The sequence below is a fragment of the Rutilus rutilus genome, assembly GCF_951802725.1.
Source record: "Rutilus rutilus genome assembly, chromosome: 15".
In the NCBI taxonomy this organism is placed as follows: Eukaryota; Metazoa; Chordata; class Actinopteri; order Cypriniformes; family Leuciscidae; genus Rutilus; species Rutilus rutilus.
In genome coordinates this window covers 36,372,587-36,397,174 of record NC_140220.1, presented here as the reverse complement: position 1 = coordinate 36,397,174, position 24,588 = coordinate 36,372,587, and the positions used below count along the sequence as shown (strand labels likewise).

At 41.3% G+C, this 24,588-nt stretch overlaps 1 protein-coding gene across 10 annotated transcripts in view; it reads left to right on the top strand.

Moving 5' to 3' along the window:
* Positions 1-19,715, top strand: part of LOC311304818 (protein NLRC3-like) — a 36,432-nt gene extending 16,717 nt beyond the window's left edge. For all 10 annotated transcript variants that reach the window (XM_084432089.1, XM_084432091.1, XM_084432090.1 and 7 more), the window contains 4 exons: positions 9,204-9,377; positions 10,361-10,534; positions 17,589-17,635; positions 17,717-19,715. In XM_084432089.1, coding sequence (XP_084288215.1) covers positions 9,204-9,377; positions 10,361-10,534; positions 17,589-17,635; positions 17,717-18,246 — 925 coding nt within the window. In that variant the 3' untranslated portion in view covers positions 18,247-19,715. The remainder of the gene's footprint in view (positions 1-9,203; positions 9,378-10,360; positions 10,535-17,588; positions 17,636-17,716) is intronic.
* Positions 19,716-24,588: the final 4,873 nt, after the last annotated feature.

Here is a 24,588-nt window from a genome sequence, read left to right as displayed (position 1 = left end):
TTTGCTGCCCAATAATAATGTTGAAAGACTGGCATTGCCAGCCCCCCCATCTCTTTAGATTTTTCCAAGTGTGCCTTTGAGATACGATGAGTCTTAAAACTCCAAATGAAAGGGAAAATAATAGAGTCTAGATTTTTAAAAAACGATTTAGTAAGATAAATGGGTAGATTCTGAAACAAATATAGAAACCTTGGAAGGACCATCATCTTTATAGCGTTAACACAACCTATTAATGATAAAGGCAAAAGCCTCCATTTTTCAATGTTGGATTTAAGGCTCTTTATTGCAGCGATAAAATTAAGTTTAAATATATCTTTGGGATCTAGGGGAATAACCAATTCTAAATAAGTGAAATGATCACGAACAATTTTAAAAGGGAGGGACTCAAAAAAATTTGTTGAAAAATTATTTCCAAGGGGAACACAAACGAAATGGGACAGATTTTCTAAATAGGATAGCAACACCCCTGGCCTTTGAAGAAAATGAAGACTGATAGACTTGTGAGATCCAGTTAGATCTAAGGCGTCTCTGCTCTGTTGGTCTGATATGAGTCTCTTGCAAAAAAATAATATCGGCAGAGAGGGACTTAAGATGTGCAAATACTTTGCCTCTTTAAATCTGGTGTCCCATACCTCTAACATTCCATGATACAAAAGTGACGTTGGTCCCCCCAAAAGCACTATATGCATCAACCTTCGTCATCGAACTTGAATATCACCAATAAAAGCCTTTTGCACTTAAGCCTTTGCTCCTAACACTTTCGATTTGGCCCATTGTCGCTTAAGTTATTCACTTAATTGCCCAACCGAAACAGCTGTACTCACTCAAGCGGTGAAAGCATTATCTGTATATCTGTGTAATTTGCGCGCTGTCGCGGAAGCGTCAGCGGAAGCGTTCAGCTCTCGTGTTCAGCCTCCTCGTGTGAAGACCGACTCGGGTAAAGACCATCGACTCTACCAGCGCGACTCCACCGAGCAAGGACACCAGAAAGGCACTTAAGTATCTCCTTTTCCCTTTCCACTTCTTATCTTATCTTTCTCCCTAATCAGCATGTGTTTTCAACACATTCCTGTTATCTCTCGACAACGCCCTTTCATCACGCACACAAGGCAGCGCGATACTGCTAATCTGCGTCCCATTCTCTCATTCTCTCATCCTCACACACTCCTCTCTTTCTTTCCGTGGGTCTATGGAATTGTCAGTCAGCAGTCAACAAAGCTGACTTCATTCCAGCCTTTGCATCTCATTCTACTCTCAGTATCCTGGGCCTGACTGAGACCTGGATTCAACCAGAAGACTCAGCAACCCCCGCTGCTCTCTCTAGCAATTTCTCCTTTTCTCACTCCCCTCGCCAGTCTGGGAGGGGTGGCGGGACAGGGCTTCTCGTCTCCAACAATTGGAAATACTCAATGCTCTCTTCTCTATGCAACAACAACTCATTTGAATATCATGCTATCACACTTACAACTCCCAGTAAGATCCACATTGTAGTCATTTATCGCCCCCCAGGTCAGCTGGGTAACTTCGTAGAGGAGCTGGATGTGCTGCTGTCCTCTTTCCCTGAGGACGGCACCCCACTTCTAGTCTTCGGTGACTTCAACATTCATCTCGAAAAACCACATGCAACAGACTTCACCTCTCTCCTAGCCTCCTTCGATCTCAAACGACACATCACCACAGGTACTCACAAATCAGGCAACCAACTGGACCTGGTTTACACACGCAACTGCACCACAGACAACATTTTGGTGAGACCTCTCCATGTTTCAGATCATTTCCTCATTACTTTCAGTCTACAACTCGCTACCGCGGCACCACCAACCCCACCACCAGTCACCATCAGGCGAAACCTGCGCTCACTTTCCCCCTCCCATCTTTCCTCTGCCGTGTCATCTTCTCTTCCCCCACCCTCACAATTCTCATCTCTGAATGTGAATACTGCAACAGATACCTTATGCTCCACTCTAACCTCTTCTCTAGACAATATCTGCCCTCTCTCCTCCAGGCCAGCACGCGCTACTCCTTCTAACCCCTGGTTATCTGAGGTTCTTCGTGAACACCGGACCGAACTCAGGGCAGCAGAGAGGAAATGGCGCAAATCAAAAGACTCATCTGACCTGAGTATGTATAAATCTCTCCTCTCGTCCTTTTCTGTTGATGTTCATGCTGCAAAATCTTCCTACTTCCACAACAAGATCAACAGCTCCCCCAACACACGATTACTCTTCAAGACATTCAACTCTCTCCTCTGTCCACCTCCACCACCACCCACCTCCTCTTTAACTGCCGACGATTTTGCGAACTTCTTCACCAACAAAACAACAACTATCAGCAGTCAATTCTCAGCTCCACACACACAGGAACCCAGACTGACCCCTTCCACAGCCAATAACCCTCTGTCCTCCTTTTCTCCGCTAACCGAGGAAGAAGTATCTACACTTCTCCTCTCCAGTCATCCTACCACCTGCCCTCTAGACCCCATCCCCTCACACCTTCTACAAGCCATCTCTCCCACACTTCTACCAGCACTCACACACATCATCAACTCATCCTTCCATACTGGCACCTTCCCTACAGCATTCAAGCAGGCTCGGGTTACTCCACTGCTTAAAAAACCAACACTAAACACATCATTTGTAGAGAATTACAGACCTATCTCTCTCCTACCATTCATTGCGAAAACACTTGAAAGAGCTGTTTTCAACCAAGTAACATCCTTCTTGTCTCTAAACAACCAGCTGGATGTCAACCAATCTGGCTTCAAGAAAGGTCATTCAACTGAGACTGCATTACTGTCGGTCACAGAAGCCCTACGGATTACAAAAGCTGCTTCCAAATCTTCACTCCTCATTCTTCTGGATCTGTCTGCTGCCTTCGACACTGTAAACCATCAGATCCTTATGTCCAGCCTCTCATCACTGGGCATCACAGGAACTTCACTCGACTGGTTTGAGTCCTATCTCACAGGTAGGTCCTTCAAGGTCGCATGGAGAGGCGAGGTATCCAGAGCACATCAACTGACCACAGGGGTTCCCCAGGGTTCCGTTCTTGGTCCCCTCCTCTTCTCCATCTACACTACATCACTGGGACACATTATACAGGCACACGGTTTTTCCTACCACTGCTATGCTGATGACACACAGCTCTTCCTCTCATTTCAACCAGATGATCCCACAGTAGCTGCACGGGTCTCAAGCTGTCTGGCAGACATCTCCACATGGATGAAGGAACATCACCTGCAGCTCAACCTGGCAAAGACTGAGCTTCTCGTCCTCCCTGCCAATCCATCTCTACAGCACGACTTCACCATCCAGCTTGATTCATCATCGATGCCCCCATCAAGGTCGGTCAGAAATCTGGGAGTAACGGTTGATGACCAGCTGACCTTCACAGATCACATTTCAAAGACAGCTCGATCATGCAGGTTTGCGCTTCACAACATCAGGAAGATCAGGCCTTTCCTAACTGAGCATGCAACACAACTCCTCGTCCAGGCCCTGGTCATTTCTAGGCTTGACTACTGCAATGCTCTTCTGGCCGGACTTCCAGCATGTGCAACCAAACCTCTACAGATGATCCAGAATGCTGCAGCTCGTCTTGTCTTCAACGAGCCCAAGAGGGCCCACGTCACTCCTCTGTTCATCTCTCTGCACTGGCTACCTATCACTGCTCGCATCAAGTTCAAGGCATTGACGCTTGCTTACAGATCTATCACAGGCTCAGCTCCCTCCTACTTTCACTCACTCCTACGAGCCTACATCCCTACCAGACACCTACGATCGATCAACGAGCGACGTCTCGTGGTTCCATCACAGAAAGCCACAAAATCACTCTCCAGAACATTCTCATTCACAGTTCCATGCTGGTGGAACACTCTCCCCACCCTCATCCGGAATGCAGAATCCCTGACAACATTCAAAAAACAGCTGAAAACCCATCTCTTCCGTGAGCACTTACCTTCATAAAAAAAACAATAAAAAAAACAACCTTTCCCTTTAAAACCTCACTTATCGTGCTTATGCTACTCTGAATAATGCCTGAACCTCGTATTTTGAGCACTTCTTGCGTTGTTGTTGTTTTTTGCCTCTTCATGATGACTCGCTTATTTTTAGTCCTAATTTGTAAGTCGCTTTGGATAAAAGCGTCTGCTAAATGACTAAATGTAAATGTAAATGTAAAAGAACAAAGAAGGCAGTAAACACTGTACTATAATTAGCCCAGAACAGCCCATTGTAACTTACCCCCCACCTATAACCGTTTCCCCAACTGAAACAGTGAAACTCACCCATTACCAGGAAGGTAGCAGAGCAAAGGGAGAGAAACAACAACAAAAAACTTACTCGGTAAGCTGTAGAAAAAGTATCACTCGTTCTCCCCTGCCGCTGACAGAATACCAAACATAGACAAAAGTGCCGTCAAAAACAGAAAGAATTGAGGAAGAGCTTAAATGAACAATTTAACAATCCGCCCTAATCAAGCCCAATGCACCAGCACAATAAAACAAAATCAGTAAAGAAAAGTCATTTGTTAAATAGAGAGTCTGCATATTTTCGTGCTTCTTCTGGTGAATCGAAAATCGATATGGAGTCTTTGTACTTAACTCGCAACTTTGCAGGAAAGCGAAGAGAACAGGACACCCCAGCTTCCTTCAAAGCTTTCAGCACCGATCCGAATGCGCGACGTTTGGAGGCCACCTCTGCCGTATAGTCCGGGAAGATATGCACCTGTTTCCCCATGTAATGCAGCGGTGCGTTGTCACGCCTCAGCCGGAGAATCAGGTCCGTGTCGCGGTCATGATGCAGCTTCGCAATAATCGGACGCGGCCTCTCGTCTTCTGTAGGCTTAGGTTGCAGCGATCTATGGGCGCGATCCACTTTGACAGGTTTCGGGAACTTGTCTTGGCCGAACAGAGTAGAGATTAACCCAGAAACAAACTCCGTAGGATGACCTTGCTCCGCTCCTTCTTTTACTCCCACAAATTTCAAGTTTAGGCGACGAGAGCGGCCCTCCAGATCATTTACTTTAGCACGAAGAAATCTGATGTCCGAACGCAGTTCGTCACAGATTTTCTCCACTTCGTCCAGACGTGAATTACAGCCGGTCATGGCTAATTCCAAATCTTCAACTTTTTTCTTAACACCCGACTGTTCGGACTGTAGATTGGCCAGCACGGCATCCAACGCGTCAAGACGAGTATTGATAGACAACGTTGTGTCCTCAATGAGCCGTTTTAAATCGTTGCCTTGCGTCTCAATGGCTGCAAGTATAGTGTTGGCAGTGGCTGAGGAGAGGGAATCGCTCATGGCGTCGCCATCCTTACTCTGTTGCGAGGCCTTCGAAAGCTTCTTGGAAGTCATTACTACGTTAACTGTAGCAAGAATTTAACTTTGGACACACTGCTGCAATCGGCAACAATTAAAATAAAAGCTGTAACATAAAACTTTGGGCGAACTGGTATAATGACGGATATATTAAACAAAAACAGGAGTCAACTTGAGGAGACTTAAAAAGAACGTCTACTCCATTCGCCGCGTGCTAGCGCCCCCCAAATCATTGTTTTATAAATTAATTTAAAAAAGCTAAAAACTCACATGACCAGCATGTTCTTGCCCTGCTTTATGACCATTCCCTCCCCTTTATTAAAAATAATAATAATAATAATAATTACATGTCAGTGTGAACGTCCTTACCGAGATGTTTGCAACAATCACATTATTATCAATCATGCTAATATTTGCAAACCTTTCACAACTCTGAACAGGCTGGGATGACCAAAATCTTATTTCATGATACGAGTCATTTAATATTATTTAAATGTAATTTTATAATTATAATATAGATATTTAATTTAATTATATCTTTGTTATTAAAACAAGCAAAAAAGCTAATTACAAACAATATGACAAATACTATAAGAGACAAATAAAATAAACAGTGCTTAATTTCTTTTTTGAAAGCTAAATAGACCTTCTGTAGCTGAAAAAAAAATAAGGTCTTCACTCTATAAATTAACTATAGACTGATTCTTAATAAATAGATTAAATTTATTCAGTCAAGCATTGGGTGACTGTCTATTTTATTTTGTTGTTGGATTAACATTAATCACACAGAATATTACGCTGCCGGTCCGGCCCTTTAAGACCTGCACGTATCCAATACATTGGAACATATACAATTTATTTTTACAAACGGTTTACGTTCACTAAAGACATACCCGACTGTGTTTACGTGAATACTCGCCAAGACGTGCATTTTTACATATCATTTTGACTATTCAAACCTAATAATCCGCGAAAGAGAACTGAAGTCGCGACCGCATGCTGTCTGAACGGCGTGTGCGCACGCTTCAGGTCTGAGCCCGGCAGCGCGAGCACGTCCCGCGCTTTATTTTCTCATGCATGCAAGTTTCTTTGTCAAGTGCTGCGTGTATATATTTTACTGTTCTGCTTCCGTCGTAAGTGAATATACACATCCTGACTCCTGCTGTCACACAGCTACGCAAATTAAGAAATACTGCTCTTATTATTTAGAGTAGGCTGTCACTCTTAAAGTACCGGTACTAATAAAAGTTAATATCGTATCGTTTTTAATAGCAGGGTATCGCGATACCTTTCTAGTACCGGTATATCGTACAACACTAGAGGGTACTATGGGGAATACCTCCAGCGTGACCGGTATCTGAAGCATGAGTCTAAACATGACAATGAACTTGACATTGGTAGGTGGCAGCCTATGACGTCACAACCTTGAGTATCATGGGCACCTGTGAAATAAGTCATCCACTTCTTGTCTGAAGGAGATGTGTACTTGAATACCAGAAGCATGGTAAATTGATTCAGCGTCTCATTCCCCTTCTCAGGGAACCATGGTTACATACGTAACCTGAGACGTTCCCTTTCAAAAGGGAACTCATGCTTCGGAGCAGAACGGAATACCCATGCTGCCACGCTAAAGGGATGGACGAGAGGAGGCCTAACAATGCTTGCAGAAGCCAAGGAGGCTTACAGAGAGGCTAACAACTTAGCAAACTGCCTGGCCAAGCTCTAGGAGAGGAGGCCTCAGCATGACAACTCCCTAAACCGAGAGGAGACCTCACAACACCCCATGGTGCCCTCAGGATAAAGGGCATAAAGGGTAGAGCTCCAGGGAAGCAAAGGCCTAAATGTACAATTCTCTTAGAAAAGAGAAGGCCTTGTAACACTTTATCAAAAGAGCAGCCGAGGAGGCTTAAGAGAGCCTAACAACTCAGCATTGTTACCCTGTCAAGCTCCCATCAAGGAGGCACATAGTGCACCTAACAACTTGATACTGCCCCAGGCTGAGGAAGATTCTTATAACGAGTAGAAGCCTAACAACAAGGCCTATGCCGCTAGAACCTAACTACCTGACAGCGCTATCAGAGCAGAGCTCTGAGGTAGTGAAAACCTGAGCAAAAACACCACTCATAGTGAGAAAGCATAACATGCTCCATAGAAATCAGTAACTAAGGAGGCTCACTGAAAGCCTACTACTTAGTAAACTACTAAGTTGTCTTTCGTCAGACAACGCATTCACAACCAGCTTCCTTCTGAAAGCAGTGGCCAAGAAGGCTTGTAAAGAGCCTAAACTCAGCACTACTGCCTGCCAAGCTCTGGGGATGGATGCCTGAATATGGTGACTCTCTAAAGTGAAAGGAGGCCTATTGACGCCCTAAGCTCAAAACAGCTTACCAAATAGCCTCACAAAGCCTAACTCGGACCTGCTATTCAGGCTGAGCTCTAGGGAGTGGAGGGCTGAAAAGAGTGACTCTCTATAACGAGAGGAGGCCTAACAACGCTCCACTACTGTAAAGGCAGTTGCCAAGGAGGCTCACAGAGAGCCCAACAACCTAGCGTATTGCCTAGCTGAGCTCTGAGGACACATTGTTTTGTGACTCTCTCAAGCGAGAGACGGATTAACAACGTCCTATGCTCTGGACAGCTTAACAAGGAGGCTTACAGAAAGCCAAAGACACAATCCTGCTATCCAGGCGGAGCTCTGTTATTCACAGGAGCGGGGCAGTTATGTCTAGACAAAAGTTTTTCATAAAGTCTGTCTTATGCCCCCAAACCAGATCTAATCTGTCAGTGGTGCAGGCATAACTTTCCATAGCCCCTTTCACACAGCGCTTTGAACCCGGGAAATTGCCGGCAAATTGCCAGAACGCCTTCTGTGTGAACGCAAACATGACCCGGGATTGATGCCGGGATCGATGCCGGGTTGGGGACCTAGTAACATTGCCGTGTTAAGTTCCGGAATGCGCGCTGTGTGAACAAAAGCCGTAACAATGCCGTGTCGTAGTGATGACGCTGAAGCCGGGATCATTCGCCAGCTGTGAAACGGTACGTAATGCGCAAGTTTATGATCGAATCAGAGAAAAAAAATGCACAAGCATGGTTTCTCGAGAGAGAAATCACAGCTCATAAGCAAACTGAAGACGCTGCTGAGACATTACATGTCACGTCGATGTCACGTGTCTTTACAGGATTTTTACGGGTTGTGTGTGAACGCACTCTCTGATTCCGGCAAATCACTGGCAGTGTGAATGAACCAAAATCAAATGAACCCGGGTCAAATCCCGGGTCACTTTATCCGTGTATTTTCCGGACTCTCTGTGTGAAAGGGGCTCATAACTCCTAATTGTTATAATAATAACAATTACTAAACTCTTCTGTCACTTAATTCATCAGGACTAGAAACATACATAATTAATAATAGTATTTATTTAAACCAACAAGTGGAGCCAAAAAAAGAAACTTCCTGTTTAAATTCGTCCCTGCTCTGCCTACAATGCCCACTCGCAATCTCGCCTCGCCATAATTGCGGCTGCAGGACACGAACCATGGAATGCAGGCGCTCAACTCTCATCTCTCAGGAGAGTCAAGCCCAGTGGAACAATTACTGTGACCGCATTGCAAAAAAAGTGTGCATTTAACTCTCTTGAGAGTCGAGTGCACTAGTATCACTCAGAAGAATCATATGAGAACATACAGTACATGAATGCATTACTATGAATGCCTTATACTCCCCTGAGAGCTTAAATAATTCTGAAATGTTATATTCAGTGGCACCTCTGTTTCTTTTGCCGTTTAATAGTTTGAACAAATTTAATTACATTTAGGATTTTATTTAATAGACAGCTGTATATTACACTCACAAGAAACTTGTATTTGGCTTTCATTCAGATTGTCTAGCTGTAATCTCACTGGTCAGTGTTGTGAGAGTTTGTCATCAGCTCTTCAATCCTCACCATGTGTCCTGAGAGAGCTTGATCTGAGTAACAATGACCTACGTGATGCAGGAGTGAAGATGCTCTCTGATGGACTGAAGAGTCCAAACTGTCAGCTGCAGATACTGAGGTGTGTAACAGTAACATTTTCCATGTCTATTTTTCAATAGTCCTGATACTCTGGATGCTGGTCCTACCTGTTGCTCAAACAACAGAGCATGGTGCTAGAAAAGTAAAAGTTAAGGTTTCCGTTCCCAGGGAATGCATGAACTGATCAATTGTGTAACTTCAATGAAATGCCAGTAACTTTCGACTAGTGTCTTAAAAAGCATAAATGTAAATGTGTAGCTTTGTTGTAAAAGTTGATCATATTTTGATGTAAATTTCATTAAAACAATAATTCTCAAAACAATAAGAAAAGTTGTGTAATTTACTCACCCTCATGTTGTTCTAGACCTGTATGACTTATTTTCTTCTGTGATACTCAAAAGAAGGAATTATGTCCAAGAGGCTTTTTAAAGGTGCAGTATATGATTTTCACCAACTAGATGTCACATGAGAGGACCTGCACAATGTGACCACACCTCTGCTCTCCCTTCGTATTACGCTAAAATTGTGGTTTTCAACTCTCCAAATTTTGTATGTCACATTTTTTATGTCTCCCTTATTTAAGATGATTCTGATTATCAGCTTGTTAGGAAAGAGCTGCATGAACTAAACTGTGTCAGATAAGAGAGACATACAAAATGTGGAGAGCGGTGGGTCCCCAGGACCAGGATTGAAAACCACTGTGCTATAAAAAAGTATAAAGTATAAAAAAGTATAAAACCATGGCCAAGATGTTTTAATTCCAAAAGTATAGTATATTATAGTTTTTGTGACTTCACTCTCTTCTCATTACTTCACTATATCTTTACATAGCAAAATTGTTTGCAGATTGTATGTGTGTGTGTGTGTGTATGTATGTATATATATATATATATATATATATATATATGTGTGTACAAATCATGTATAGCACCTTTAAATATATAAAATATGCAAATGTACAGTGGCTGTTAAGCTACAAAAATGAAAAACATTAATGATATGTCAAACCTACTCTCTCTGTAGGTTATCTGGCTGTATGGTGACCGAGAAAGGCTGTGGTTTTGTGTCTTCAGCTCTGAGTTCAAACCCTTCACACCTGAGAGAGCTGGATCTGAGCTACAATCACCCAGGAGATTCAGGAGCCAAGCTGCTCTCGGACAAACTGAAGGATCCAAACTGCTCACTGCAGATACTCAAGTAGGGTTTTTTTACTCTTATATCTATCTGCTTGTGATCTTTGTTTAAAATTTTCTTATCTGTTTTAGTGCTCCTGCTGTTTTTGTCGATAGCCAAGTTAACATGGTCACTTTTTGTTTCAATCATTTTGAAATCATTTTGATTGATGAATCCAAACATGATGTTTACATGAACGCTTAATAAAGTGATTGGGTTGATGTGCACGTTGATATGTCATATCAACATCGGATGAAATCGGATGAAATCGGATTTAATCTTTTGACATGCCCACACTGCACGAATATACAGATTCCCGCTGTGGTTGTTTAACAAACCCATTTTTTTTTTTTGTTATTTAAAGAGCGCGTTAGTAATGTGCACCTATAGGCGGGTCCACAACGCCCATACATTCTGGTTATTAAACACACAGGGAAGCACAGCAGCACACAAACATGCCAAATATTAAAATTAAAAGGATCACAATGTAAAAGATTATTATAGTGTACATAAAGATATGGTGGGACCCGGCTTGTCCCGTAAATGGTCTGCTTGCGCACTTTAACCTCACACACAAGCAGTTCCGTTTGTGCTCTGGAGACGCGTTCGGTCTTTCCACTATCAAATTCCATCATGTAAATAGCGAATCTGCCATGGCGCGAGCACAACTGGCATTTAAAGGGAATGGGAGATGACTCTGATTAGTTTAATGCATGTAAATCCAAAAACACACCCATTACTTATTAAGAGAATAGGGACAACCCTTTTAGACCATGCGCCTGGCGCGCAGACCATTTTTTCCATCATTAAACTAGCAAAAGTGGATTAGGACACACCCTAAGTGAACTTGCGCTCTGCGCTTTAGACCATATGCTTAGATCGTTAAAATAGGGCCCCTAATGTTGAATACCACAAAAAACGAATTCTCCTTTCTTTAAAAATGCAAAAATCTGGGTTGCAGTGAAGCACTTAGAATAGTTTTGAAATGGGGACATTTACATTCAAATTTGTGCTCAACCGATATAGGTTTTTTGTAGGGCTGTCAACTTGGTCGGTCGACGCCGTCTTGGTCGACTGACATTCTCATTGGTCGACCAGTTAAGAAATTTTCATTGATTTACTCCTTGATATTTATTCCTTTATAAGCAGTTATATATTACTGTATTCTAAATATAATTAGCCTATGTTTTATCCCCAACTTTAAATGCTTTAATTTAGGCTATTTTGTAACAGCGCCACAGTTTAGCGCACCACGTAGAACACTCGTAGGCTGCACTGCTGCTTCGCGCTCCGTAAGGAATATAGTAATCTCTATGTGTCTGTCTGTCCGTTTGCATTTTGATTATTTCGAGAACCGTTCATCCAATCGACTTCACAAGGGAGTGCAGTGTCGCATTTGGTGCAATATAGACAGACACGCGAGACGCGACACGTTCAGAATTAATAGTAAACTACAGAACACCGCGAGTGGGAAGCGGCGCACCTCACGCGAGCACGGCTTATATTCTCCGAGAACGTACACTGCACTAGTGATATAAAATGCACACAGTCTGTTAACTTAAGCAATACTTTTAAGGTAGTCTAATATTTTTCTGACTAACAAATTACTGACACAGTAAAGGGTAGATTTAAATAAAGAAAAACGAAATTTAAATAAAGAAAAACAAAATTTAAATAAAGAAAAACGAAATGAAGTTAGCCTAAATTAAAAACGAGATTAATTTATATTTATAATAACGGGTAAAAAGTCTAATACATTTTGTTTCTATTATTCTATTTTCCACAATGTCAATACAAGCAATACAAGCTCAGACATGCACTTCGGTCCACACAAACTCCGCTGTTCTGCGCTCTAGCCAGAGAACACTCCCGTTGCTGGAACACTCAGTCGGTTCTATTTCTAGCATGCACGTGTTTTCCGCGTGGCTCGAGCTGCGCCTGAGACGCGTGTCTCATGCAGGCAGTGTGCAAACTCCAACCTGTTAACATGGGAGCCGAAATAAAAACAGACACGCCACAGCAGCTGAGACTCCCACGCCAGCAGCCAGTGTGTCGCCGGCCTTATTCAAGCGCAAATGAGAACCGTTTCGCGGGGAACCGTGTCAAAAAAAAAAAAAAAAAAAAAAAATATATATATATATATATATATATATATATATAAATATATATAAACGTTTATTCGTTGTTGTTTTATAAATGCTCTATGACAATTGTTTAATAAATGTTCAATCAAAATGCAAAACATTGCGTTTTTTTTTGTCGACTAATCGTTGAGCAGGACAGGACTTTGGTCGACTAAGCATTTCTTTGGTTGACTACAGCCCTAGTTTTTTGATGGCTGATGCCAATATCTTAGAAAACAGGATGATGATAGAAAGCCAATATAAATGAACTCACATTATTTAATTAAAAGACATATGTATACCAATTTCTGCAATACAATTTATATTAGTTTAACATTATACTAAAATAATTTGACAATAAATAATTTGAAAATGGTTTAATTTGAAAAAATTCATTGAAATTGATCAAAAAAATCTGTAAATTAAACAGAAATTATATTCTAGATACCTAAATTTTTGATTTTGTAATCCTTGTTTATTTCACAAATAAAGAAATTATTCAAAAATAGTGCTGTCAACGTCAACACATTAATGCATGCAATTAATTTAAAATTCTTAATGTGTTTAAATAATTGAAAGCAATTAACGCAAATAAATTACTGAAGTACGTGAAATTGCATTATTAATGTAATTTACGTCACGCAGTTAGATAATCTTGGGAGTCAGGAGTTTTCTCACTGAGCATCTACAATTGCACAAGAACCTGTAACCCTGGTAGGTGTAAATTTCCATTCTTATCATTTAACCCGTTTTCGCTTCTATGTTTGCGGTCATATCATTTTAACTGTGATCCAATGATTCAGTAAGTGTATTCATTCAAACAATCAACCCAAAACAGTGGTAATGTAAAGAAAACCAGGCTGATTACATCAGAGATGGCAGAGAAAACAGTGACTCATGGAGAAGTTTTCAGTGAATTATTCAGTCCAGTGTGTGTTTCGCTGTCATATTCTTTGATTGTTTCTGAGGAGCGTGATTTTGGTGATTCGTACAGTAAGCATGCGTGAGTCCGTTATATTGATGCATAAACAAACCGTGTATCTATGCTGTCGATGCACTGATCGCATATTGTATTCATGCACTGACACATTTCACTACATTCACATTGTTTTCACACATATTCATAACTTGTTATGTGTATGTTGCTGTGTTTAGTAATTCTGAATGGATCAGTGTACTGTAGTAGGCCTATAATACAGTCAGGTCAAGGCGGTTGTTTAAGAGTTTATTTATTTATTTATTTTGGCATGTTCATGTTGTCTAAAATGTCAGCAAGCTCTTTGCTGTTGCACTTTACACATACCATACACTACATTCTGAAAAGTTTTTTTTTCTGTATTGTTTTTGTTTAATGGATGCTTGCAAAAGTTGATGTATTATATGGACTACTTTTATCATTTGGTTATGTTGTGTCATTTTTGAGTCTCCAAGTGCCCTTTTTTTGGAAAGACACCTAAATTTAACAAAGCTTGCAGAAAATAGCTGTATTTTCAGGTTTTAAGTTCCCTTTCGAAACGGTCTGTCACACTGAAGAGATGGTAAGACAAAGTAAGGTGATGGGCTCAGACCCATGCTTACTTTCATATCCAAATAGCCCCTCATCACCAACGGTTCTTGAGATTCGCATTTGAGGAGGTGGATTACCACCCTAAAGTCCTCCCATTTGGGCTGTCTCTGGCTCCACGCTAGAGACCTGCAACTCCCGCAGGACTACCGCAGGACCTGCGGGACTTTAGGCAACAGAGTGCAGCACAGGACAGCACATTTGATGGCCGAGTGTGGGTGCGGGCAGTATGGAACTCGTGTGTGGGTGGGTTGCGGGACTACTGCAAAATAGAAATATCTAAAAATAAAACATCTGAAAACAAATAAATTGTTTTTCATCTATTGCTCAAAAACAACAAGAACAACTAAAACAAAATATAAACGATTTACAGGTACAAGCATAGGCAGAGTTTCTATTTATTAGGGGTGTAATGGTTCACAAAAGTCACGGTTCGGTTCGATACGATACACTGGTGTCACGGTTCGGTACGTTTTCAGTACAGCAAAAAGGAAGAAATGCCAGAGAAATTTCCTTGATTTACATTTTTTTTATTAAAATTAACATCATAAAGTATGATCATTTTTTACTTTGAGCAATGATGGAGCTATACTTGACTCTTCTTAGGAGCATATAAAACAAAAACAGCTCCTTATAAAAAAATTTAATGTAATATTGTAGTAGTAATAAACAAATATTTATTTTATTTCAGATTTACATATGAGGGCAGCAATTTTATTCATAATGTCGAAATAAAACCGACGTAACGTTACTTGAAAACACAATGTTTCTAATTGGTTTCCACGTCAGTGCTGTTTGAGCCGTTAATAACGGAGAAATGTGAATGCTTCTCACTAGATCTCGCAGCGATGTTGTTACTTCAGTGGCGCATTCAAATGCTTTCTTTACTGGATCTCTTAGCACTGTGTAGTAACAGTGTCACTTGATCAAGATCGGCTTGCACTGCATTGGTCCAAACTGATAAACGGTCCGTGAAGCACAAAATAACGAGTAGCGCAGTTTCGTTTTGCTTTCATTAGGTTTGTCATTTGATGTTGGGCAATGTTGTGGTCGCGCCAGCATCTCTTACATTATGAGCGCACTTACCGCGCGCCTACATTTGAAATAATGAAATTTTGGTCGGCAGGAAAAATGGTCCAACGAACCGTTCGGTTTGTAATGCATGCCGCACCGAAAGCCTAACCGAAAACGGTTCAGTACGAATACGTGTATCATTACATCCCTACTATTTATAACATGTTTTTGCAGCGTTGTGCAATGTACCCAGTCACAGACATATGTGTTGATTTCTTGAACAGAATGGCCAATCAGATACATTTAAAGGTCCCGTTCTTCGTGATCCCATGTTTCAAACTTTAGTTAGTGTGTAATGTTGTTGTTAGAGTATAATTAATATCTGTAAAATTATAAAGCTCAAAGTTCAATGCCAAGCGAGATATTTTATTTAACAGAAGTCGCCTACATCGAATGGCCCGTTTGGACTACATCCCTCTACTTCCTTCTTTAATGACGTCAGTAGAACAGTTTTTTGACTAGCCTCCGCCCACAGGAATGCTCCCTCAACTCTACCGAAATTCGTTTATGTACTTGCGCACTTCTTACACCTTACTGTGTTTACTCAGCTCTTACGGTGATTTTCTGAAGTAAAACTGACGCTTCATCTTTTGTGTGATGTACAATAAACTTTTTTAAACTCATCAGTAACTTATATGATCATCATTCGGACCTGGTCCGAAACAGCAGACTTGTAGGCTATTAATAAATAATGGATACATACAAGCAGATGACAAATACGTAATAATAACCGTAATTAAACTACTAAACTATACCTGTTCATCTCTATACAGCACTCTGACTCTGTAGGCATTATTGTCCGACTCGAAATGAACACCGTTACTGAGAGTTTCTGATATTATCATCATTCCGTGAGGTGAAATTGTCCTGAGAGACTGAGCGCGAGCTCATGAAGCTCCGCCCCCTGTGTCGTGCAGCAGCAGCTCATTTGCATTTAAAGGGCACACACTAAAACAGCGTGTTTTTCTGAGCCCCAAAAAATGACAATTTAAACATACTGTAAAAAATGATCTGTTGGGTATTTTGAGCTGAAACTTCACATACACACTCTGGGGACATCAGAGACTTTTTTACATCTTGTGAAAAGGGGCATAATACGGGACCTTTAAGATGGAATACACTCACCGCTCAAAACGTATTTTGAAATATGCTTAAAAAAGTTCCTGCACAAGATAAAGTGTTCAAATGAATCCCAAAGTTAACATTTTATATGTTTATGAACTTTTACTTAACTAAAGCTTCAATACATGCCAAAGTATTAGCAATATGATCTTAATTGGCCCTGTAATTGATAATTATGAGTTGTTACAGTTGCATTTGCAAAGAGGTGAGCAGTCTAGAGTTGCTTTGCCACATTTGCAGGTGGAACAATCCCTCTTACAGCAACATGTGATAAGTTCTCTGCAGGCTGTGGGGACTTCTGGAAGTGTCATCCAAACTGGTCCCAATACATGAAAGTTGGACTCGTCTTCAGCATGTAATTTCTTCAAGTGATAAAGGTATCTTCATCTTTGGGGCCAGCAATCAGCCTAAAAGCTTCCCGCTGTAGACTGTGAAGTGACAGTAGAAATTGTGAACTTTGCCAGAGCGAAAAGGGGCTGGTGAAATGTAGTGACTGGGATTTGTCCAGGATTAAGAAATTCAATATCTTGTCTAAGAACATTCATGCCATGTTTAATCATGGCTGGAGTGGCAGATTTCTTTTAAAACAGAGGAAGGAGTGCACATTTTGCTGGGGGGTCTTCCACCAATGGTTGCATAGAAGCATGATACGTGAAACATGCTGATTCCAGTACCATGAAAGGAGCCTACAGAAGTGATTGAACTTGGGTCATAGTCAAGGTTATCAAGGGCACGAACTGTGAAGAGCCCTTTCCGGAGACAAGCTGGAACCACAACACCATCAACTTCAAAGCGTTCACATGTAGCTTTAGCAAGCCAGTCTTCAGTTTGAATAACTCTGTAATATGAAATGTTAATACCTATTTGGTTTGCATAAAGCACCATCACCTCAAGAATTATATTTGAAACAAGACTTCTGAGTAATATTGAAGATATTACTATTAATTATATTATTATTATTTTACAGTATTATTTTACACTAGTTCCAGGAAGGTGAAATGATATCACAATTTTCAGTATGCTTTTAACACATTTGTTGTGGTCTATCAAGCTCAAATACAGAATTCAATCATTTTTCCTCAAACCGTGGTACTGCTGTTTCTATTTTACACAACAGTGAAACTGTTTCATTCGACATTAGTTATCAGTCCATTGAACATTATTTGTTTGTGTGTACATTTCTGTCTCCGTTCAGTTTGGACCATGGAGGACATTTCAGGAACGTTCTAGGACTGCAAAAATGTAAGTCCTTTAACACATTCAAACACATCTATGCATTTGTAATGGTTACAAAGATGTTCTAACCTCTCGTCTTGTGTTCAGATGCCTGTGATCTCACACTGGATCCAAACACAGCACATGCTCGTCTCACTATCTTTGAAGGAAACAAAAAAACAACATGTGTAAAAGAGGAGCATCCATATCCTGATCATCCAGAGAGATTTGATCACCATGAGCAGGTCTTGTGTGAAGAGAGTCTGACTGGACGCTGTTATTGGGAGGCTGAATGGAGTGGCTGGAGTCATGTAGCAGTGTCATATAAAGGAATCAACAAGAAAGAAGGGAGTGACAGTCGGTTTGGACTCAATGAAAAGTCCTGGAATCTTTACTGTTGTGACACGATTTATTGTGCCTGGCACAATAATAATAACACAAACATTCCTCCCTCTTCACCCCTGTCTAATAGAGTAGGAGTGTATGTGGATGTGTTGGCCGGCACTCTCTCCTTCTACAGCGTCTCTGACGCACACACACTAACACATTTACACACATTCAACACCACATTCACTGAACCCCTCTATGCTGGATTTGGGCTTTATAATAATTCCTCAGTGTCTCTGTGTCAAATTTAACATAATCTTTGTAAGAAGCAACAGAAAAATTACAAACTGTTGTGTAACAGTCACTGGCTGTCACATGGTTTATTTGTTCTTATTGTCAGTGCTATGTTCATCCCATCCATTAGGGGACACCAGTAACACCTATTCCTTATGGATAAAAGAGTAAGTAGAAGAGAAAGAGGTAGCTTCAGTTTGAGTAACCACATGCTGTTCTCACTAATAATCCTGGCTTGAGAAACGTTTTGTTTGCTGCTCAGCAAGGATTTTTGTATTACGCGTGACTTACATTGCCCTTCAGTGCTGGTTGGGAGTTAGCTTGGGTGCAACTGCCCAAGGATTGTATTCAAAGACTTAACCAGAAGGACAAATACTTCCTTTCATCAATTCCTACCATTTGCAGATAAGACTGTTCATTCTAAAGACTGCTTATTTTATCAACCCCATTATTCGTCAACATCTTTATGGGACATTTCACACTCATACCATTACTTTTTGTGTGATTTATTTAATGTTTGAGTTTGTTTATTTGGTGTTTATGGTTAACTGTTTATGTAAAAATTCAATATATGCTGAGAAAAGATTTTTCATTCTTGTCTTTTGTTGATTCATGTATACCCTGAACACAGTATCCGGTAGGGTAGAGTGGTTGATTCCCCCTCATTCTTCTGTAGCAGGCCTGGTTTGAAATAGCTGGGACAGTTATAGTTGAATATTCCAGAAGAAAATTAATTTCTATGAGATTGCTTTTTACTAATAGGCTCAGGCGACTAAGTGGAGATTCATTTTAGTATCAACAAAAGTGTCTCAAATGTTTCTCCTAAAATTCCTTAGGAGAAATTTAAATACACACAAATGAGACATGAGAAAGTTCTGAGAGAAAAGAGTTGAAACTGAGAATGTAGTGTGAGAGAATCATAGGATATCTCTCTTGTCTAGCAGATATCTCTCTTGTCTAGCAGTCATTTCTTTTTAGACTATTATAGGAACATTTTATTGCTCAGAGGATGATCTTTCCTTCTTTTCAGCTTAATTGATTTTTTCACCTTCATAGACAGGACAGTAGGTGGAGAGAAAGGAAACAATGGGATATGCAAGAGGGGAACAGGAGCAGGAAAGGATCTTCAGCTGGGACTCAAACTTACTCTTGCACGGTCTTTTATCTCTAACCATATGGCGCACTGTGTCAAGTACATGCAGGGGCGGATCAAAGTCTGCACATGCCCCTAGGCTCAGGGATTTCTAGAGACCAGGGAGAACAAAAATAATTTTGCTGTATGTAAATAAATTATAAATTACTATAATTAATTAATAAATGATACACCATTTATCATCTGTAATACCATGGTGTAACCACTGTATAGCGCTATATTTAAATATCTGAACATATTGTTGGGAACACTGGTTTCAGACATAATTTACTTGTTTTTTAATTACTTTTAATTAATTTACTAAGTTTTGCATTTGCATATATTTAGACATTATTAAAGACTACTTTTTGTCAAATTTGAGATTGTTTGTATTTATAATTTGTTAAAGGGCATATTGCAGGTTAGAGTACCTAATGAGTCAATGTATAGAAAAATAATGTAGGAACTAAATTCCAGAGGTTGGAGTAAGTCACACATATACAAGTCACAAGTAAGTCTCAAGTCTTAACCTTCAAGTCTCAAGCAAGTCCAAGTCAATTTTGTGAAAAGCAAGTCAAGTCAAGTCACTGCTTTATGTCAAGCAAGTCAAGTCAAGTCGCAGCTTGGGTCACAAGTCACTGGCAAGTCATACAAACGTTTGATGATTTCACTGAATTTATATATTAAAATAAGTTAAAACTACATAAGCTGTGGACTATGGGTTTATTTGCAACTTTTTTTTTTAAATATGCATTTCCACATACAGCTCAGTGGTTACTACAATAAAAATATATTTTTTTTAAAATAAATAAAATTTCAAACTACATAGCCTAAAATGTAAATGTAACTGAAATTAGGCCAACATTAAAGCATGAAAAATAAATATGCCTCAAACATTGCAGAAGACCATTAAAATGTATTAAACAATTCACAATTTAAGTATAATGGTTCCTATACCACCAAATGGCATTCTTCAAACTGGCATCCCCTTTATGGAACATGATCACATCCCAACAAGTTAGATCTTTCCTTTTTAACAAAAGAATAACAAGAAAAAACAGTAATAATTGAATTGACACAAAACTTACACCTGTCAATCAGATGGACACAAAACTTACACCTGTCAATCAGGTGGATTGACTATTGTACATTATTAATCTGTGTGAGTGAGTGATTTATTAATATTTGTGAATGAATGTGTGTGCATGTGTATGTGTGAAAAGTGTATTGTTTGCATGTCCATGGTTGTGTTTGACTGTGTGTGTGTGTGTGAGAGAGAGAGAGAGAGAGAGAGAGGTGATTTGATTGAGTGTGATTGATTCATTAATATTTGTGAATGAATGCGTGTGCGTGTGTATGAGTAAAGAGTGTATTGTTTGTTTACATGTGTGCATGGTTGTGCTTGCAAGTTTGAATTTTTGTTTTGTTTATTTGTGTATGCATGGTTCGGTTAGAAAGTCTATGTTTTTTTTCTTTGTGTGTAGGTGTCTTTTTACAATCTTTTATGTGCATCCCCAAAAACTATCCAATTATTAGTCACTGTACACATGCTATTATGCTATTAAAAGGACAACTCCGGCGCAAAATGAACATGGGAACCGAGTCGACCGTTCTCTGGGATTTGTTTTCATGATAATTGAATGTAAAGAGTTTTATCTCTAAAAACTGTTTAGCTTATAACGCTAGTATATGGGGCATAGAGTAAGTAAAAAGAAATCGCTAGTTAATACTACTAACGTAATCGTAATCGGCACGTGATCGGTGATGACGTTGAAGGGTGCGATTGGTCAATAACAGAGAAGCCTTTTGAACAGCCGCCCCCGAATTCAATGCTTGAATTCGCACATCTTACAAAAGAGTTTGCCCTATAGTAAGTTACTCCTAATCAATAAGGGCTGGAAGTTTGATAAGACGAGATACTGATCGAGTGTACAGTTTTTTCTTAACCTCTACAGTGGCTGACCTCACCCTTGAGTCTACTCCTGGAAACACTTCTGTGATTTTTCCCACTGGCCATAATGCCCGAGGAAGTTGAGGGTCAACAATCATCACCACTTCGTCTACTTGCAGATTCTCTTTATTTAACCTCCATTTCTGGCGAGCTTGGAGACTAGGCAAATAATATTTGATGAAATGTCTCCAAAAATGATCAGCCAGCAGTTGGCTGTGTCTCCAGCGGCGACGGCTCAGCACATCTGATTCCTGATAAACTACCTGTGGCAAGGAGGCATCTCTGTGTCCGATGAGAAAGCAGTTGGGAGTTATTGGGTCAATGCCAGATACATCTGAGGATGTGTAGCCAAGAGGTTTTGAATTCAGGATGCCTTCAATTTCAGTTAAGACTGTTCTCAAGACCTCTTCCGTCACAGTTTGTGTCCCGATGGTAACTTGGAGAGCTGATTTAATCGAACGGATCTCCCTCTCCCAACATCCACCAAAGTGAGGTGCTCCTGGTGGATTGAACACAAATTTGATTTGTTGGGGAGCAAGGTGACGTTGAAGCTCACTGTGCAAGGCAGCAAAGGATTCTTTCAGCTCTCGTTCTCCGCCCTTGAAGTTAGTGCCTTGGTCACTTAACAATTCATATGGTTTTCCCCGTCGAGAGATGAATCTTCTCAGGGCCATCAGGAATGAGTCTGAATCTATACTGGCTAAGTGATCTATGTACACTGCCCTGGTTGTCAGGCTCTTGAATAATATGCCCCATCTCTTCTCATTCCGACGTCCAATCTTGATTGTGTAGGGTCCAAAGCAGTCCATGCCAGTTGAGAAGAAGGCAGGTTTAAAGAGCTGTTGTCTTGCAAGTGGCAAGTCAGCCATACGGGGGACTTCTGGTTGTCCCTTCCATCTTCGACACTCTACACAGTGTCGTTGGTGGCGCCGAACTGCTTCACGTCCTCGCAATACCCAGTAGGTCCTCCTTATCTCTGCGAACACTCATTCTGGCCCAGGGTGGTGCAGTCTTTCATCATAATCTTTGATAATGAGTCTGGTCACAGGATGTTGAGGGGCAAGGAGGATAGGATGAATTAAATCTAGATCTGTCTCACTGCGACGTCTCAAGCGCCCACCCACACGAATGAGTCCAGTGGTATGGTCAAACTCAGGAGAAAGAGAAGCAAGCCTACTCGTACCTGATACCGGTTTCCCTGACTTCAATTGGGCCATCTCAGCAGTGAAAGAGTCTGTCTGAGTTTGACGCAGCACTAATAGCTCTACCTCTCTCCGTGTATCAGCGCATGATAATTTTGCCACCCCGTAAAGCTGCTGACTGCATGCTTCAATGAACTCAGTTAGCGTGTCATATTGCTGTGGATTTGGCATGGGTATCACTGTAGTTGATCCACAGAAAGCAGACTGCCTTAGCTCGTTACTTTGCTCATCAGTTGACAAGGAGGGTTGCTTGGGCCAATTTGCTTGTGGCAGTTTAAGAAAGGAAGGCCCTTGATTCCACTGGCTTCCTTCCACAAGGTCCCAGAGGTGTTTGCCTCGTGTTATGTTGTCCGCAGGATTGTCTTCTGATCGTATGTGCTGCCATGTTGCAGCTGCTGTGAGTTCTTGTATCTCCGCCACCCGTGTCCCCACAAACACTTTGTAACGACAAGAGCTCGACAACAGCCAGGTAAGCACAGTAATGGAATCTGACCAGAGTGTTAAGGAACAGATGGGGATAGTGAGTTCGGTGACAAGGACCTTGGAGAGCTGAGCACCACTGAGAGCTGCACATAACTCTAGGCGTGGGATGGATTGCTGCTTTCGGGGTGCAACACGTGACCTAGCTGCTAGGAATACAATCTCAACTTGGCCTTCTTGGTTCTCAGTACGCAAATAGGCTACAGCCCCATAAGCCTTCTCCGATGCATCACAGAACACGTGTATTTCACGCCTGCTAGAAGGGAGGTCCATTTTTGTGCTGGAATAGCACCTCGGCAGCGAAATCTTCTCCAGATCACTCAACTCTTCCTCCCACAATCTCCATAACCTGAGGAGATCCTCTGGCAGCTGCGGGTCGTCGCAGTCACGCTTTTTATCCCATAAGCGTTGCACCAGTATTTTCGCTCTAGTGGTGTATGGGATAATATATCCAAGAGGATCATATTGGCTAGCTAGAACACGATAGATGCTGCGCATAGTTACTTTAGAGCAGTTCACAATCCGATGTTTGTAGTGCAAGGCGTCAGACTGGCACTGCCAGTGAAGGCCAAGTGTGGATTCAGGGGTACCTTGCTGTCCCTGACAAAGCCAGAGCTCACAGCTGTTAGATCTCGATTCGGGTGGCAGGTGAGCGATCACAGATGGACAATTGCTGGCCCACTGCCGCAATTCAAAGCCTCCTTCAGCTAGTAGGGAACAGAGCTGATCGACAAGTTCTTTGGCAGCATCTTTGTTAGTGAGACTGTACAGGCAATTGTCAACATAAAATGACTTCTCGATAACTTCCCTCACCTGGTCACCTGGTTGACTGTGGTCTAGCACATGTTTCTGCAGGGCAAACGTGGCACAACAGGGCTACATGTAGTGCCGAAAGGAAGCACCTGCCACTGGTAAACATCTGGTGCTTGCTCTAATGCCATGTCTCTCCACAGAAACCGAAGTAATGATTTGTCTTCAGGGAGCAGCCTCACCTGATGAAACATCCCTCGGATGTCGCTGCTTATGGCTGTGGAGTGTTCCCGGAAGCGAAGTAACACCGCTAACAGAGTAGGGCTTAAAGTGGGACCTGGAAGCAGCAGCTCGTTCAAATTCTGGCCCTTGTACTGAAATGAGCAGTTGTAAACAACACGGTTTTTACCATTATGTTGGATCATGTGGTGGGGAATGTACCATGATTCTTGTGTGCCATCTACTTCACATGGTCGCAGTTTCTCTACATAGCCAGCATTCTTAAGCCTTTCAACCTCGCTTTTGTAAGCCTGGGCTTGTTCAGGGTACTTTATTAGCTTTCGCTCAATGTTTCTTAGCTGCGGCAGTACAGCTTCTTTAGGCATGTTCAAAGTTGGCATGTTTTGGACTCGAAGGAGCGGCGTAGCATACCGCATGACCCCATCCACATTAACTCTCACTGTTCTCTCTTGAAGGTGTTTGATGGCCTCCTGATCAAGCTTTGATCGCATCACTAATTTCTCACTCTGATAAGGGATTACATCCATCTACCATAGATTTTCTACTTGAGCAAACAACTCAGAATTGGGTGAGATAGCAGTAAAGAGGCACTGATGAGAGTTGA